The 13,355-nt window shown below is 40.1% G+C and overlaps 1 protein-coding gene across 6 annotated transcripts in view; it reads left to right on the top strand.

Moving 5' to 3' along the window:
* ECPAS (Ecm29 proteasome adaptor and scaffold) overlaps positions 1-13,355 on the top strand; it is a 126,879-nt gene that overhangs the window by 25,797 nt on the left and 87,727 nt on the right. For 5 of the 6 annotated variants that reach the window (XM_055123835.1, XM_055123828.1, XM_055123840.1 and 2 more), the window contains 4 exons: positions 4,003-4,133; positions 7,617-7,733; positions 9,934-10,052; positions 11,158-11,307. In XM_055123835.1, the coding sequence (XP_054979810.1) occupies positions 4,003-4,133; positions 7,617-7,733; positions 9,934-10,052; positions 11,158-11,307 (517 nt within the window). Of the gene's footprint in view, positions 1-4,002; positions 4,134-7,613; positions 7,734-9,933; positions 10,053-11,157; positions 11,308-13,355 lie in introns of those variants that run through there. The other variant, XM_055123845.1, reaches the window with a different exon arrangement.

The following is a 13,355-nucleotide window of genomic DNA, read 5'->3' on the forward strand; positions in this document are numbered from 1 at the left end:
ATTACGAATCCTGACTTTGATCATCATTCATTTAAAGTCAGGAGGGCTGGAGAGAATAGTGCAGGAGGTCAGACGCCTTTCCGTTGTCTGACACTGCTTGGAATCTCCGACACAGCAAGTGTTGCTGATTCGGTCTTTGGCATCTCCTATGGTCCCCTGAGCGCAGACAGGTACAGCCTCCAAACACACACCGGAACAAAACAAACAAAAAATAATAAAGATGTGATAACCTTGTGAAGTTGATAATTTTTTGTTTTTGGCGACAGGGCGTGGTGCTCACACTTTACTCCTGGTTCTGCTCTCAGGGGTCACTCCTGGTGGCCTGGCTTCTGCTCTCAGGATCTCTCCCGGCGACTGCGGGGTTGCAGAAGTCAAATCTGGGCCAACCACGTGTAACCCTACCTACTGTACTATCTCTGACCTCAAGGTGATACTCTTCACAGAGTTGTAAGGCTTTCACTCTTCCTCAGGTGCACTTTTGTTTTGTTTTGGGGCCATGCCTGGTAATACTCAGGTTTTTCCTGGCTCTGTGCTCAGAGATCACTCCTGGAGGTGCCTGAGGCACCATATGGGATGCCGGGGATCAAACCCAGGCTGTCACATGCAAGGCGAGCGCCCTACCCACTGTACTATGTCTTCAGCCCCACACACTTAGCTTTCTTAGATGAACTCCCACAGAACTTGGTCTCTTTCCTGGCAACCCCATCATAGATCATTTTTTGTGTTTTAGGGTATTTTTCTTTCTAGTGAGGAAGCTATTAGGCGACCTCCTGGATATGCATAGGAAGCACCCAAGTGGTTGTATAAAAAAATGAAAGGAACCCACTTTAGTGTTTGAAATCTTTGGCACAGATTATCTAGTTTGTTATAAAAAATTCAATTTTATGCACTTTGTACAAAAACAATTCCTTAATCTCTGAAACTAAGATTTGTATGCAGTTTCCAGGCCTAATTAGGAGCTGAAAGCCTCCTGTAACTTTCATAAAACTTGAGCTGAACTCACTGTTCTCAAGAACTTCTTGATAGGGTCATTTGGTCTGATGATCTCAAAGAATTAGCTGCCTCCCTTTCCTCCCTTCTGTATTTTCTCTCCTTTATTATTAATTCTAAGATGAAGGAACTAGAGCGCTGTACACTGAATAAGGCACTGGACCTCGAGCCCCCACCATAAGTGGTCCCTGAGTGCAGAGCCAAACGTAATCCCTGAGCACTGCTAGCTGTGGCCCTTGAACCAAAACTAACCAATCAGCCAACCAATCAACTAAACACACTCAGATTAAGATTCCTTTGGCTTTCATCAGCTTTCCCCACTAGTATCTTATGCAGGATCCAATCCAGGCTATCATACTGTATCTAGCTAGTAGTAATGTCTTTTGTCTCTTCTCTGGTGTGTCATAATTTTCTGTCTTTTTTTTTTTTATCCTCTTGAAAGTCTTGCCAGAGTTTTCTGTTGTTTATTCTTAATTGGATGGGTGCTAAGTTTTTGGGAAGAATACTTTAAAGGTCATATACCCTTCACGTTATATCAGGTATCATCATAACCACATGATAACTCTCATCACTTGTTTTAATAGTATTGATCAGATTTTTTTCCTCTGAAGTCAGTGTTTCCCTCTTTCCTGATTCATTCATCCTGTAGGGATAAGTATCTATACGTATTATTTGGAATTCTCTTAAAACTTCTATTAAAAAAAAAACCAATCTCTTCTATCATATGTTAGTGTCAGTATGGACTTTATACTTTGGGTCACACCCTAGTACTTTACGTATTTTGTTCCAGCTTTGATCATAATGGTGCTCTTTCAGGGGACTTAGGATCCCTTGCACATATTCCAGGCCTCATTTTCTTTCTAGCACTGGAACATGCCTCAGGTTATCTTATTTTTATTAACCGCCCCCTCCCCCCCCTTAAGACATCTGCTTCCTTTCATTAGAGAATATTTTTTAAAAAATCAATACTTGAGTATCTAATGTGCTTGCTGCTACTGGATTATCATTGCCTTCAGGTTCAGTCAGGAAATTGTATACACACATCCATATATATTTTCCTTTAAAATCAGGATGGATGGGCCAGAGAGGCAGTACAGGGAATAAGGCCTTTGCCTTGAATGTGGTTAACCCAGTGCCAATCTCCACGCCATATGTGATCCCCTGAATCCTGCCAGGAGTAAGCACCCCAAGTGTGGCTCAAAAACGAAACAGGAAATTATTATGGCAGGTTGGAGAAGTAGTACATGGGTGAAGTCAACTGCTTACCTTGCATCCTGCTGTCCCCATTTCAAGTTCTTGATACCACATGTCCCCTTGAGCACTGAGCACCACCAGCTGTAGTTGAACCCCCACCCTCCCAGTTAACATTATGGAAAATTTAAAGCATATAAAAATGTAAATTCTTACTATCTTTTACAGCTTAAACAATTAACCATTAGTGTCAGTCTTTTTTTTTTTTTTTTTTTTTTTTGCTTTTTTTGGGTCACACCTGGTGACGCACAGGGGTTACTTTTGGCTCTGCACTCAGGAATTACTCCTGGTGGTGCTCAGGGGACCATATGGGATGCTGGGAATTGAACCCAGGTCAGCCGCATGCAAGGCAAATGCCCTACCCGCTGTGCTATCGCTCCAGCCCTCCTCCTCCCCCCTGCCCCCCTTAGTGTCAGTCTTGGTTTCATTCATGTGACCCCTTCCCCAGCCTTTACTCCTAGTTTTAGTTGTATTCTTATCATCATCATTGTCAGTTAATGTGGACCTAAGTGAGTCTATTTCATATACTTATGACTTAGCTAAAACTTTTATATACTTAAGAGTTTAACATTATTAATTAAATTAAAAAATTTTTTTGACCACACTTGATGGTGCTCAGGGCTTACCCTTGGTTCTGTGCTCGGGGATCATTCCTGGTGGGCTCTGGTGGACCATGTGAGAGATCAGACATAGGTGTGCAAAGCATGTGTTCACCTCAGTGAGCTCTCTCCAGCACTTAAGGGGTGTAGCATTCTTTTTTGTTACATATACCTAGTGCAGCTTACTACAGTCATGCTTATTGTCTTGCAGGCTTACCTTTTATTTTGTGATGGAATACAAAAAATCTACTCTTTAGCAAATATCCATTTTATCCTTTATTATTTGATATAAGTTCCAGTAATTATATTATTTCACCTGTAGGTATTTCATTCTTTGTCTTTGGGAAACCAGGTTTTCTTTTAATTTTAAATAATAAATATAACTGTGTAAATCTCATCCATATTTAGAATATTTCTTGCCCCTTGAAAGAGTCTAATCACCACAAGTAATTTTTTTGTAAAAGCATTTAAACATCAAATACAGCTATAATACCATTGTAGCACCTAAAAGAGTCACAGTAATTTCTAAAAATCAGATGTCCTACCATTTGTAGTTGATAGCGCCTTCCTCCTCTGCTTGCATGTGTGATTTGTTGAAGAGATGGCAACAGTGTGTTAATTGCTCCTTGTTCTGTAGTTCACTATGGGTGGCCAGGAGTGCTTCTAAGAGCATCCCTGTGAGAGTGTTGAACAAGTTATTCAGTGGCTTTCTCGGTGGAACTTGTCTTTACATCCTAGTAAGGAAATTTCAGTGCAGTAAAGGACTGTGATTTTGAGAAACATCATCAGAGATAACTTGTTTCTGGTGTCTGGTAAAGTTAGCTCACCTTGCTGTGCTAGCTGGGTCTAGAGTCTTTTGAAAATTGCATACTCTTTGTGGTGTTGAAATCTGTTCAAAAAGCTCATTAGCTTTGTAGGAGAGCATTTTGTTATTACTGGCTTTGTTTTTCCCTTTCGTAGAGGTTGAATGACCAGGGTAGTTGCGATTAGCTACTCAACTTTTTTTAGTATTGTTTATAGCTGTGTCTGAATCATCTGTATACAAGGCTAGGTATGATGAATGTTCTGTAGAAAAAAGGACTAAGCTACAAAAAGAATGAGGTATAGTTGGGTTTGATTTTTTTTTTTTTGAGTTCATAATTTTTTTATTTTTCTATTATAGATCAGCTTGAACGGGTCTTTTTACGACTTGGCCATGCTGAGACAGATGAACAGTTACAGAGTATTATATCTAAATTTCTTCCTCCTGTTTTGCTCAAGCTGTCCAGCACCCAAGAAGGTGTACGCAAAAAGGTAAGCATGCTGGGACAGTTGGGAAATTAAACATTGAATAAATATATAATGGATTCAATCCACGTTGAATAAATGGATATATGTAAAAAGTTAAGATAAATGGATATATGTAAAAAAATTGTTTAGCTCTTCATTATCAAATATTACTACTAGAAGGTGAAAAACAGTAACATCAAAATTTTCTTTTTGGGTAGGGCAGAGAACTAGAAGAGGTGTTGTGTATACCCTGTACAGTGTGCTCGAGACCCAGAGTTTATTACATGTCCCCACTCTCTTCCTCTGCTCTGATGATCCCCAAGCACTGCCGGGGAGGCGTCTGTAAAAGTTAAAATAAATAAAATAACACATAAAAAGATTTTTAAAAATGTAACTGTGTGTCCGACATTTAATAGTTGCTTCGTTTTAAAAATAGTTTGTTAAGTGTATTTATACTGGACCTTCGGATCTTTGAGCTATCATCAGATTTCATTTCTTGGACGACTAATTGATTGGCAATGACTTCTTGGAGGTGTGCCTGAGAGGGATTCTGAGGCCTGATTTGGGTTCAGTGGAGAAAGAGTATCTTTTAAGAACGTCTCTTATGTTTCCAAAGAGGAACGGACATTCTTGTCATATATTTGATATGCCTGCTGTTAATACTGCTTTGCTGAGGTAGATATGTATTTGGTCATGCCACTTCCTATTTTAAACTCTTCTAAAGACTTCTATGTAGCAAAGTATTAAAAAGGTTCTTTATGTGTTGGCTTCTGTTTATTTAGCTTTATCAGTCTCTTCAAACATTTGTTAAATATTGACTTGAAAGCCTTTTAAGTGCTGGTATTAGGAATACATTGATGGGTGAAAGAAATATCTGGTTGGGGAGTCTTGTATTTAAAAATTAAGCAGAAAGTATCCGGCTATGAATTATGATAAATGCAGGATGGAAAAATATACTCTGTGAAAGAAAGGCTTTCAGCTGAGTGTGGAGTAGCCAAGTGGAGAGATGGAATAGGAGACTGTTAAAGATGAGAAGTTTTGTGTAGAGATTTTGAACTAGAATAGAATTTGAAGCCTTTTGAAGGCTAGAGAAGGCTGCAGGCATGCTAGACCAGTAGGTTTCAGTCTTTTCACTCCTGTGCGTCGGTACTGATTCAAGGACCACTCTCAGTTACGTGGCACTAACTCTAAGCTGTGAAAAACCAGATTTAGGATATTGATAATTATGATGATTCTGCTGTTGGAAGGAAATCAAGTAATCAAATAAATCAACTTACTTAAAATAAAAGCTGTTAGAAAAAAGAAAGCATATGCTTGTGGGAGTGATTGCCATCACCATGAATGACAGTTTCCATAGAGTCCTAGGAGTTGTTTTAGGTTAGTCAGAAGGTGGCTATTTTCTTTTTTTTTTTTTTTTTTGGCTTTTTGGGTCACACCTGGCGATGCACAGGGGTTACTCCTGGCTCTGCACTCAGGAATTACCCCTGGCTGTGCTCAGGGGACCATATGCGATGCTGGGATTCGAACCTGGGTCGGCCGCGTGCAAGGCAAACGCCCTACCCGCTGTGCTATCTCTCCAGCCCCGGTGGCTATTTTCTTTAGCCTATTTCCTTCCTGTTCTTTTTCTCTCCTCCAGTTCTGTCATGGAATATGATCCGGTATATAGAGAAGTATGCTGGATAATGCACAATTTCTAGGTCTCTTGAGTATCAGGGGTTTCGTGGATATTTTATACTAACTGGATGGATTGAGGTATTCATCAGTCAGTGTTGGAAAAGGTTAAGAATACGTACCCTGGAGTTAAGTCTGCATCAGTGTTTCTCAAAGGCCCCGGGGTCAGGCCCCCCCATCAGAGGCTTCTTTCTATTTGGTTGTTCAGGAAAGGAGATTTCCAAGGTGTGTTGGAATGCTGATTTATTTTTTTAAGAAATCAGTTAGGTCAAGTACGTTCATAAATCTCTGATCTGGACTGTGCTACCTAATTTCCTTTGCCAAGTTAATGCCTCTGTTTACTCACCTGTAGGATGGATCGACAATAACATGTCTCTGATTGTAAAAATGAGACAAAAAATGCAAAGGGTATAAGCTTATTCTTTTTTTTTTGGCTTTTTGGGTCACACCTGGCGATGCACAGGGGTTACTCCTGGCTCTGCACTCAGGAATTACCCTGGCGGTGTTCAGGGGACCATATGGGATGCTGGGAATCGAACCCGGGTCGGCCGTGTGCAAGGCAAACACCCTACCCACTGTACCATCGCTCCAGCCCCAAGCTTATTCTATATAGGGACGTTTTGAGAATTGTCAACTTTTGTTATCATTTAATGAAAAATATTCATTGTAGATTTGTTTTTATTTTTAAAAAATCCTGTTTCTCTGTTGCTTTAGAGTGGTTTGAACCTTTTGTTTTGAGTATCACTACAATTATCCTTAAGTTATCCTAAGTTAATAGGATAACTTTAAAGGATCCTCAATAGGATAGCTTTGAGGCTAGTGCACAAACTTTGAAATGATGAATAGGTTAGGTTTGGTCCTCCAGAATAAATCCATAGTACCTGTACCTTTTAAATTAAATTTTGTATTCTCCATGGTATGTGTCCAGTTTGGGCTGTTATATCAGTAACATGGACTGGGGGTGACTTAAACAACAAACATTTATCTCTCACAATTCCGGAGATTGGAATTCTGAGGTCAGGGTGCCAGTGGAGCTGGGTTCTTTGTGCAGGAACTTTGCGTTGTTTACAGCTGGCCGTGCTGTCTTCTTGCTCTGTCCTCACATGGCAGAGGGAACGTTAGTCCTTTCATTCCCTTATAAGGGACAGGCCCATCAAGGGAGCTTCACTGTCAGGATCTCATCCAGACCTGGTTTCCTCCTTAAGCTCTTCCACTGGCTTCAGGGAGACACAAATAATCCATATTGCAAACCTTTGTTTATAGTTCTTACGAAGACTAATAAAGGCCCCTCTGGGCGCTCAGTTTTGACTAAGTAACATCATAAAATGAAATTCATTAAGTAAATTCTCATGTGTGTATTCTTGGAGCACATTGTTTTAGACAAGATTCTGTTCCTTCCTTTCTGGGATGTCAAATTTACATCCTTTAAGAGAACTGAGTATCTGCTACACATCAAAATAAGTAATTTCACTTGGTGGTGGTGGGGTGCTTACACATGGTGCTCACAAGGTACTGGAGACCCTAGTGATACTCTGGGTGATATGTGGCCAACTGGGACAGTGAGTTTAGTGCAAGGATGTGGTGCTGTGACCAACAGGGCCACCCTGTTGATGCTGGGGGCCACCAGGGCCATATCCGGTGGTGACGGGGAGGCCTCCAGGGCTACACTTGACAAGAGTTAGCGTGTGGTGGAGCTAGGGATAGAACCAGGCTTGGGTGTATGCAAGGCATCTGCCTTAATCCCATGCTATCTATGCATCCCAATTAAATATTTGAAGAATAAATTGCTTTTATTATTTTCAATTATTTTTTCATTTCCATTTCCATGTATCTTAGGTTATGGAGCTGTTGGTCCATCTGAACAAGCGTATAAAAAGCCGACCCAAAATACAGCTCCCAGTAGAGACACTGTTGGTTCAGTACCAGGATCCTGCTGCAGTTTCCTTTGTCACAGTGAGTCTTACTTTGGGATATATTCTGATGTAACATACCTTTTCTTTTATTGTGTTTTTAACATGCCATCAAAATATTGGCACATTTAGAATTTTACCTTAGACAACTTTTAAATAAAACACGAGAATTTTTAAAAATGGCACACTGTTTTTACAATGAGCATCTGCCCAGAGGAAATTATTATCTTAAAGGATATGGTAGGAACAAGAGAACGTATGACTGTTCATTCACATTGGGCAAAAGGTTGTCGGTAATGTGGCTGGAGCAGTAGTCCAGCAGGTAGCGCACTCGCCTTGCACAGAGCTGACCTGGAATTGTTTCCTGGCATCCCGTTTGGTTCGCCGTATCCCTCCAGGAGTATCCCTCCTGAGCACGGAACCTGGATTAAGTCCTGAGCACCTCCAGGTGTGATCCAAAAACATGAACATAAAACATGAACATAAAAGGATTGTCAGTAAAGTGACTTGTCAGGTATGTTGATATTTTAAAGAATGGTTGCTTCATAGTAGAAGATTAGAAAGATGAGATGAGTCTGAGCCAAGAGAAGAGTAATGAGGCATAGGCACAGATAAAGCATGAAAGAGGTAAAATGGGGCCAAATGGCAAGAAGAGATTAAAAGTCTGAATTTAAATATAGGTATATGTACATTAATGTATATATTCCACTTTGTGTTTAGAAAAGTTGAAACCAATGGAGGCTGTAAGAAATATTCCTATTATTATGTTCATGAAAATTAAATCTTTAAGTCATTGATTCTTCATGATGATGTGTGATATTATTTTTAAATAATTTTTGTTTTTGGGTGGTACATAGAGGTTATGGTGCTCTGGGATCCCTCCTGACAGGGCTTGGAGGACCGTAATATGGGGTGCGGGGGATTCAACCTGGCTTGGCCACATGCAAGGCAAGTGCCCTATCAGTTGTACTATCTCACCAGCCCCTGATATTTTTTTTTTCTTGGCCCTGTTATTCCTAGAATTGAGGCTGAGTATTTTGGGCTTATCTAGCACCTGTGAGTCCAGCATATATGCCTTCTCTGAACATATGTTACAGATGTTCTTCCTTTGTTTTGTCAGAAGCACTGTGTTCCCATAAAACTGCAGGTAGTATGTCTTTAAAGGAATAATCTTGTGAAGCTTATTCTAAGGTGAAGAAGCTTTCAGAAAAGCAAATTTTTGGTTATGAATAAATCTAAAGAGGCACTTAATAAATTTGCTTAAAATGAGGCACACACATGAATCATGGTGATGCAAACGCTGCCACCACACCTGTTTCCTTTGGCCAGTGATAAGAGTGAGGAATTAGCATTGCAGTGTAGCACATTGTTTCAGAAATTATGTGCTCTCCTGAATCTTGAAAGGATTAGTGCCATCTACATGGGCGATTTAATGCTTACTGTGTAATTATGTAAATTCAGATCAGTCAGATGGTTGTTATTCTCTTTTTTGGCAGGGGTGGGGGGAGGGGTGGGGGAGGGGAGGTCAGACACACTCGGCTGTGCCCCAGGATTTCTCCTGGCTCAGGGATCACTTGGGGCAGGCTCAGGGGACCTATGTAGTGCCCTATCCACTATACTACCTCTGTGATTCGGTTGTTAATCTTCTGGGTGCCTCCCAGTTGGTGCTCAGGAGGTCTGGGGACCCCATCAGTGATTCTCAGCCAACCAGACCGAAGTTCAGTCCGAGGGCCCAAAGATGGCATGCTGCTTGGGCTCAGCGATGCCGGGAGCCTCTTGGGCTGCACCCAGCAATGGTCCCCAGGGACCAAAGGGTGCCAGGAATTGAACCCAAGTTGGCCTAGGCTAGGCGTGCTCCCTAATTGCTCTACTATCTCGACTCCAAATGATTACTCTTGATTACTAAATGATTAATAGTGTATACAAGTGGTTTATTCCGCCCTCCCCAGCTTTATTGAGGCATAATTGACAAGATGGTATGTATTTAAAGACTGCAACATGCGTTACATGTGTGAGTGCTTTAGATTATGTCATGAAGCCCATTGTTAGGCATTCTTTGTAAGAGGGATGGGACTGTAAGACTGTTCCTTGAGGTATAGTCGTTAAATTTTAATATGTGTGATGAAATATGAAGTGAGAAGATAATCTCTTTTTTTATAGATCAGTAGCTCCCTAAGTTGTCAACTATATGTTTCTGTAGAAATGCTCTTTTCCTTACACTTGCTTTTCTCTTATTGCACTAGAATTTTACTATAATTTATGTTAAGATGGGCTATCCTCGCCTGCCAGTGGAAAAACAGTGTGAACTGGCCCCCACGCTTCTCACTGCCATGGAAGGGAAGCCTCAGCCCCAGCAGGATAGGTATGGTTTCCTCAGCTCTCAGCCGCCACCTGCAAGTGTTAACGGCCTTTCCAAAAATATCTCTGCACATTTAGTTTCAGTTGGGCAAATATGTACGTACGCTTGAATTTTTATAGGGGACAAATAATTTGTGTCAGCTTCGTTGTTTTGTTACTGTAAATTTATTTTGTGAACATATTGAAAAATGTGCAGCACTAACATTTTTCTCAGTATTCATGCATTATTTCTTTGCAGTTATTTTGAAACAGCTAGTCTTATGTATTTATAAGAATTAGGATTATAAAAGATTTTCATCAAAACGTTTCTATACAGGGGGGGATAAGTTTCAGAAGTTTTCTTAAGGAACAGATTATTTGTTTATATAATGGGAACTGGAGAGGTGAGAAGAGATTTAAAATAATACTGAAATTCTTAGTTTCTTGACTCCATCTAAAGTTCTGTATTGTAGCTCTTTACTGGTGAGAATCACCATGAAGAGAACAGAAGTTGTGTGGGAAGAGGTGCTAAATAATATTTTCAGTTCATTTTTTAGAGCATATACATTTTAATAGATTATAATAATATTTACTAATTAATAAACACTTTGAAGAGTTGTTTGAATTTGTTTTTATATATTTTTAAAACAGCAAAAGGTATACGGAAGGACTTACCAAAGCTTGTGTGACTTGAATTCACATGGTAGAGACTTTAATGTTATATTCAACACACTGACATTTTAAATTTGTTTAGATTTAGAATAACTATTTTAGTGCTGAAAGGAAAATGGTGTAAGTTGCACTTTACCTAAATAAAATTCGGATAGTTTAATAAAAGTCTTTTGTGTCAACTTGAGATAGCAGCACTGACCTCATGTTGTATATTTTTTCTAGGTGTTTTTAGTGAAGAGTCAGATTGGCTAAATATCACTTATGAATGAGAACTCAGCTAGAAGTTAACAGGAAGTCTAGGCCAGTCTCTAGTTTGGAAGTTGGGAATGAATCGTATTGTCAATAATAGTTGTCAGTTGTAGTGGTTGCTACTTTTTTTTTTTCTGTGTAGATTGTTATTTGCATGTCTAAAATTCTTATGTTTTAAGTAGTTGCAATAAATGTAATTGTTTTTTCAGCTTAATGCATCTTTTAATACCAACCCTTTTTCACATGAAATACCCTGTTGAATCATCAAAATCAGCCTCTCCGTTTAATCTTGCTGAGAAACCAAAGACTGTGCAGCTGCTTCTGGACTTCATGCTAGATGTCCTTCTGATGCCTTACGGGTAAGTTGAACGAGACCAAAGAATCCTTGTTCTGACGTCCTCCACTGTGTTTGTAAGTACTGATTTTATATATATATATATATATATATATATATGTTTTTTTTTTTTCTTTTTGGGTCACACCCAGCGATGCACAGGGGTTACTCCTGGCTCATGCACTCAGAAATTACTCCTGGTGGTACTCAGGGAACCATATGGGATGCTGGGATTCGAACCCGGGTCGGCCGCGTGCAAGGCAAACGCTCTACCCGCTATGCTGACATTCCAGCCCCATATATATATATATATATATATTTTTTTTTTTAAGTACTATTTTTCAATGGATCCAACCTTCCCTTGTAAAATGGGTGTCTGAAGTTCTGTTTTCTACAGAGCTGATCTGTTTTTTCAGCTCACTGCTTATTGATCTCATAGGTGTCAGGGTGCTGTTGTGCTTTCAGACTCCGTCTACCCAAACAAAAAGACATCCTTCCCCATAAAAATAGTTCTTTCTTTTTAATTATTATTAGTGCCCTGATGATTCTCCTAGCTATCTAAGTGTGCAATTGTAATTTGCACTTGAATTTCCTCTCCTTATTGCTATGAACCACCAGCTTGAAATGTTCAGGAACCATTTCCACTGTTGCCATTTTGTTGTAACTCTTCAGTTCGTTTCATGACTACCACTGTCTGTTCATCTTGAAGACTTTTAGCACTGACATAGAGTTTCCTGATTTTTAAAACATTTTTATCAGGTCACATTTTAAAATCTTTGAGTTGTTATTTTCTAGTTGTATCACTGTCATCCTGTTGTTCATCAATTTGCTCGAGTGGACACCAGTAACGTCTCTTTTGTGAGACTTGTTGTTACTGCTTTTGGCATATTGAATACACCACGGGTAGCTTGCCAGGCTCTGCTGTGCGGGCAGGATACTCTTGGCAGCTTGCCAAGCTCTCCGAGAGGGATGGAGAAATCGAACCTGGGTTGGCTGCGTGCAAGGCAAATGTCCTACCTGTTGTGCTAACGCTCCAGTCCATATTTAAATTCTTACATGTATCCTTGCCTTTCTATTTTTGTAAGATAATACAGCTTTCTCTTGTGTAGAAAACTTTGCTCAAAAAAAAGAAAGGAGGTGGGGTGGAGTGATAGTACAGTGGTCAGGGTGACCAGCTTGCATGTTGCCGACCTGGGTTCAATCCCCAGTGTCCCATATGGTCTCCTGAGTCCCACCAGGAGTTATTCCTGAGTGCAAAGCCAGGAGTAAGTCCTGAGCACCGTTGGGTGTGGGGTCCCCCCTCTCCTGCCCGTCCAACAACAACAGCAGGAAAGGAGGAATCAAACCAAAAAGAAAAAGAGAACCAAAAAACATCCCATCTTGAAAACATCTCAAACTAGCTTACATGTCACCTATGCATGCCGGACATCCATTTCTTCTAGAGCGATGTTTCCCATATTGGGCAGCACGCCCCTGGGGGCCCTGCAGTGACGGGTGGGCAGTAGTATCCTTGGGTACACCTGGGAGCATTTTCTGTTTGCTTAAAAGAAGGCAGATTTCCCAGGGGGACTGAATGATTTGTTGGAAGAGGGTCAGTAGAAAAAAATACTTTTTTGAACCTCATCTCTAGACAGAGAGTATAGTTTTCAGATTTTTATAACTAGACAGTTGTGCATGTAATTGTACCTTTTGTCACATAGTTGACATGTCTGTCTTCCTTATAAATAAGGAACTGCTTGAAGTCAAGAGCTGTTTTACCTCACTCTAGTCTCTTGGCGTAGTGCAGTTTGTGATCTGCTCCATATTTTCTAGGCTGTCCTGCTGCCAGAGATCATTTTTCAGAATTGTGCTTTCATTAAGTTTCTCCCCTGTTAGAAATTACTTGGCATGTAGGGCCTCAGATCATCTGTCAGTACAGACATAAAAGTTTATGCTGTGCCATTAATCAAATGGTAAATCTCTAATTTACTTTCTTTCCCTATATGGGTAAAGCAAACTTTGCAGTTCATTTTTTTTCGTTTTTAGTTCTTTTGACCCTACACTGAATTTCCTTTTTCTTTCTTTTTTTTTTTT

This window comes from Sorex araneus, chromosome 1, assembly GCF_027595985.1.
Source record: "Sorex araneus isolate mSorAra2 chromosome 1, mSorAra2.pri, whole genome shotgun sequence".
In the NCBI taxonomy this organism is placed as follows: Eukaryota; Metazoa; Chordata; class Mammalia; order Eulipotyphla; family Soricidae; genus Sorex; species Sorex araneus.